Source organism: Orbilia oligospora, assembly GCF_000225545.1.
Source record: "Orbilia oligospora ATCC 24927 unplaced genomic scaffold scaffold00086, whole genome shotgun sequence".
Classification (NCBI taxonomy): domain Eukaryota; kingdom Fungi; phylum Ascomycota; class Orbiliomycetes; order Orbiliales; family Orbiliaceae; genus Orbilia; species Orbilia oligospora.
Window position 1 is genome coordinate 1 of NW_011645643.1, and position 5,186 is coordinate 5,186.

The following is a 5,186-nucleotide window of genomic DNA, read 5'->3' on the forward strand; positions in this document are numbered from 1 at the left end:
CTTTCTTGAGAAAAAAGGTACTCCTGATTGGAGGTTTAGCTTAGGACTTACTTCCAAGCTTCCCTTCCCTGTCTTGCCGAACCTCCAATCCAATCCAGTCCAATCCTCTCCTTCACTCTTCTTTTCTTTAGATACCTTTCATCATCTTCGACAAACCCGACCAAACGAAAAAAAAGAGGGAAAAAAAGAGAGAGAGAGAAGAGATGGCACAATCAAGCTCATCAGCTTCACCTCAGCCTCCCGCCAGTCGTAACGGCGGTGGCGTCCAATTATCAGCAACGGAATACCAACAACAGCAGCAACACCGATTACAAGCTCTCCAGCAACCAAAGGAATCCCCTCAACCTACACCGTCATCTGCTGTTTCTGCTGATGGTATAAATTTTCAACCGTCGGGAACCCCGGGCGATGATGGTGATGCTGGAGACCCGAAACGACGGAGGATAGCGAGGGCGTGCGACCAGTGCCGGAAGAAGAAGGTATGATGAAATTCGAATTCTAAAATATAGCCGGATATACTTTTTTTTTTTTCCTTCTCTTTCTTTCTTTCTTTTTTGTCTCTTCCACGTTTTTTTGGTTTTATTATTCAACTAGGATAAGCTAAGCTAATACCACGTGGATGCGTGTTTTTTTTTTAGATCAAATGTGACGGAAAGACACCCGCCTGCACACATTGTCAGAACTACCATACGGAATGCGTCTTCACCCTGGTGGAAAAGAAGCGCCAGCCGCCGAAAGGGTACTTCCCTTATCACCTACCATTGTGATCGATTTTTTTTTGAATATAAAGTTAAAACAAATAGTAACAAGTTGAATAATATTTCAATGTCTTTTTTATATATATATACAGCGCCAAATACATCGAAGGCCTCGAAAACCGTCTCGGTCGTATGGAATCCCTCCTAAAGTTATCCGGTATCCTCCCCGAATTCGACTCCAAAACCGACTTGGGAACTCTCGAAAAACGTCTGGAAGCCCAGAGGCTACAATCCATCGGGGCGAATTCGCCTGGTAATCCGTTATTCTCGCGGCCCGTATCTTCGAATGGAACACCGAATTCTGGTGGGATAATCGCGGGGTCGAGTCCCAGTGATATCAGTAGGGAGGAGGAAGAGTCAGAATCGCTGTCGGATAAGATGTCGAGCTTGGTGACGAATGCGAGGGGGGAGACTAGGTTTATCGGCAGCAGTTCTGGATTTTCGATATTTTCGCCAAAGGGGATTCAGTGGGTTAATTCGAAAACCGGAGATCGGGCTTTTCAGAAAATGTTGGTCAAGTTGATGCAGGCGGATCATAAGTTTGAACATTGGAGGCCGGATGTTTGGGATGCGGTTTTTTCGACGAAATGTCAGAACTCGCTGCCGTCGAAGGCGGAGGCGGAGAGTTATGCGCAGGGTATGGTTCTATTAAATTCCACTTTAATATTTCTGCTTTGATATTTTACGTTGTGACCGTGTGGTGTTTTTTCTTCTTTTTTCTTTCTTTTTGGTGTATTGGGACTCACTTAACTTTCAGAATATTTTAGTACGGTGAACCTGCTATTTCCGTTATATCACCAAGCAAGCTTTGAGAGTCTGCTGGAGGAGCAATACTCGGATAACCCGCCAAAGGGGACAGGGTGGTACGCTTCTTTGAATATGGTTTTGGCGGTGGGGAGCCGGATACGTGGGTCGAAACTGAAGACACCGTCTGCCGCCGAAGATTCAAGGGGTTGGAAGTTATTCCAGAATGCGATGTGCATGTATCCGGTCCTTACCCTGCAGAATACCGATATCCATTCAATACAAGCTCTGTTAGCAATGGTAGGTTTTTGAGTATCTTTTTATATTAAAGTTCGAGACGCTGCTAAATCCCCGTCATAGGCTCTATTCTTACAAGGAACGGCCAATCCGCAACCTTTGTACAACATTATATCTGCAGCAGTCCGAGTCGCATTTTCAGTTGGTCTTCATCGACGAGCTGATGCTTTTGGGTTTGGAAGGGAAGAGGCTGAACATCGTAAGAGAGTGTTCTGGATTGCATACTGCATCGACAAGGATATCGCTCTTAGAAGCGGTCGACCCAGCACCATCAACGACGAAGACATCAACGTCGAACTGCCCGAAGAAGAATCCTTCGACGGACTCGGCATGGTCAGACTCTCCGATGGCCAAGGAAAAGTCAACCTCTTCCGCCGTAATTGTCGCTTCGCCCAGATCCAAAGCAGAGTTTATATGCAACTGTACTCCGCCAAAGCCGCCAAACAAAGCGATGGCGAGCTATTAAACACCATCGGAGACCTCGACCGCGAACTCGAAGAGTGGAGGGATTCCATACCGTTAGATTTCCGACCTGAACATGAGATCTCGGAAGCATATTTGGACAGTACGATGCCAATCGTGCTGATGCACTTTTCGTATTTCAATTGCTTGGCTACCATTCATCGGATGGTAAGCATTCTTAGAATACACTACTTAGACCGTCGGCGCGCTACTAACGCGAAATCTCAGTCTATCGCGCATAGCTATTGGACGAACCGGTTGGCGCAATATGCGGTCTCCGGATTGAGTACTCGACCGCTGAACCCGAGGGTTTTCTCGAGTGCGGCGCTGTCGGTGTCTGCTGCGAGATCGTCGATACATCTGTTAAAATACGTTAATCATAATGATATAAATTGTATCTGGTAAGTGATTAATTTCTCCTTCCTCGCAAGTTATTTTGCGATAAGGATTTTTAAAAAAAAAGTTGGGTTGGAAGTTGACCGGATTAGTAGGCTGGTGTTTTATTACCCTGTCACGGCGTTGATTACATTATTTGCGAATATTCTGCAAAACCCACAGGATGCGAATGCGAAGACGGATTTGAAACTTATGGGCGTTGTGATTGATTTTCTTAATAAGATCGATGAAGAGGAGAGGGCGAGGTGTGGGTTTGAGAAACTGATATACATCACCGAGGAGTTTGTGCGTCTTGCCGCCGCCGCGATTGAGCGAGCGGAGAAGCAGGCGCTGATGAGGAGGAAACGAAAGAAGTTGGGCGGAAGTAAGATGAAGGAAACGGTAGAAGAGAAGCCACTGTTAGAGGTATGTTGAAAATATTTCGTGGAAGTTAGGTATATAGTACATGACTAACGATATGATATTGATAGGTCCCCGGCGAGGATGAGCATATGAACTGGTCTCCTTCCAAAGCCTCGGAGCAACTTTTCGCCACTATTCCGCAACGCCCTTCGGAGCCTAGTAGTATTCTACAAACGCCCATCGAAACTCCCTTTGACCAACAGACACCAACGGATGCCATGTCCGGCATAGACGGATTCACATTCGGATACAATACTCCCGGCCGGACCCCACAGATGTGCGATGAGAACGAGTTAAGTCCCCTAACCAAAAGCTTTCAGGAAAGCTTTTCGAGTCCGTTTGTACCGCAGGGTTTGTGGAATCTGAACCAGACTTTTGAATGGGATTGGGCGAATTTTGGTATGATGAATACCAATGGGAGTAATAGCGGGGGTCTTGGGTTAGGGGAAGATTCGAATGGGAGTACGATGAACTGGGATGGGATGGGATTCTTCTAGTTCCTGTCACGGATCTCTCTCTCCTCTTTTTGTTTTTTGAGACAAAGTCGTTCTGTGGGCGATATCGAGCTGGGATCTTTTTTCTTCTTCTTACTTTCATATTGGAATTTACTTTGGAGTTTATTTTGATTTGCAGATGGATTCGGCTTGGTTTTCTTTCTTCTTCTTCTTCTTATTTTCTTCCTGGGCTTGTTTCTTTTTGATCTATCTTATCATGTCGGCAAAAAAAGCTTTCTTGTAGAGGGGCATTCATTACTTTCTGGCTAGTCCTTAGATGGTGTTACTCCCGGCTTTTTTCTGTTTTTTACTTGTCAGTTCCTCCCATGTTGCTGCATCGATATAATAATTACTATATATCGTGGCGTTTGCTCTCGCGGTCTTGTCTTTGTTCTTGTCTTTGTCTTTTTGGTAGGATTTATTAGTAGTAGCTGTATATTGTACAATAGGATATCTCCCTTTCTCTCTCTCTCTCTCTTTCCCCCCGGTTTCTCTTGTCCTTTCGACCTTGAAGTAGTTAAAGACATGCTCGTTTTCCTTTGATGAATGCATGAAAAATCCTGATCGCTCGAATAAAAAAACAAATGACTTTTGTCCCAATCCAATAACGCCTGAATCTCGTCTTTCTATAATCCTACAACCCCCCCATGAATCAACTGTAGACAGATGCTCATAATTCAAAGAACCCGCCATCACTACCTTCATCCTCATCCTCATCCTCGTTTTTATCAGATATGCTCTTCCCATTCTTATTCCCATCATGACCCTGCTTCTTGTTGTTGTTGTTATTGCTGCCGTTATTTTTCTTCTTATTCTTCACGTCGACTCCACCGCCAAACCCTTCTGCGGCATTGGCTTCCACCAATGCATCGCCTCTATCCAGAGTCCCTTCTTCCATCCTCTTCTCGATGTCTTGTCGTATACGCACCCTCTTCTGGTTTGTATCTTTACTATCCCCGGACCTATATAAAGAAATGTATTTTTCCAGAGGTGGGTAGTGCATGATGTAGTTCAAGTCGACCTCCGCAGCATGGATTTTCTTGATTAACCCCTCCTTTTCCTTTTTCGATTCTTCGTCTGCCGAAGAAGTATTATTATTATTATTATCTAAGGCATTGAATTCGCGATTCAACCGACTCAAAGCTCTGGTAGCTTTCCTACGCTCGAAGAAACGGACTTTATGGTATCTTTTCTCGAGGAGTTGGACTTTGGAGGAGGTTTGTTGGAGGGAGAGTTCGTGTTTGTAGGCTGAGAGGGCACGTTCGTGGTCTATACGGGTGGTGGCGGGGAGTTTTGTGGTTGCTGAGGATGGAGGGTTTAGGAGACGGGTTAGGTCGCGGATTTTCTTGCGAAGTTGGGAACGGGTGAGGGATGTTGAGGCCGGTTGGGGTTTTGGGGGTTTTGGACGGTTGGGTTTTTTTGTTTTCGGGCGGGGGATTTGGGAGAGGCGGGAGGGGTGGATTGCTGTTGATGACATTGTGGTTGGATATGTATGATGAAGTCTGTGGTGAAGATGAGGTTTGAAGTTGAAATTTTTATGCGATTCGCAAAGGTGAGATTGAGATTGAGATTATGTGAGCAGTTTAACTAAGAATAGGCGAGAAATTGGTTTTTTTTTTTTTTTTTTTTTTTT

At 45.1% G+C, this 5,186-nt stretch overlaps 2 protein-coding genes across 2 annotated transcripts; one reads left to right on the forward strand and one right to left on the reverse strand.

The window, feature by feature from the left end:
• Positions 1-203: 203 nt before the first annotated feature.
• Positions 204-3,556, forward strand: AOL_s00086g1 (uncharacterized protein; the record flags this gene model as incomplete). The annotated part of the gene is made up of 8 exons (XM_011125696.1): positions 204-479; positions 639-739; positions 851-1,395; positions 1,516-1,802; positions 1,863-2,429; positions 2,490-2,662; positions 2,753-3,062; positions 3,128-3,556. The coding sequence occupies 8 exons, from the start codon at positions 204-206 to the stop codon at positions 3,554-3,556; spliced, it is 2,688 nt and encodes an 895-aa protein (XP_011123998.1).
• Positions 3,557-4,223: 667 nt separating this feature from the next.
• Positions 4,224-5,030, reverse strand: AOL_s00086g2 (uncharacterized protein; the record flags this gene model as incomplete). Its single annotated transcript, XM_011125697.1, has 1 exon — positions 4,224-5,030. The coding sequence occupies one exon, from the start codon at positions 5,028-5,030 to the stop codon at positions 4,224-4,226; it is 807 nt and encodes a 268-aa protein (XP_011123999.1).
• Between the last annotated feature and the right edge of the window lie 156 nt (positions 5,031-5,186).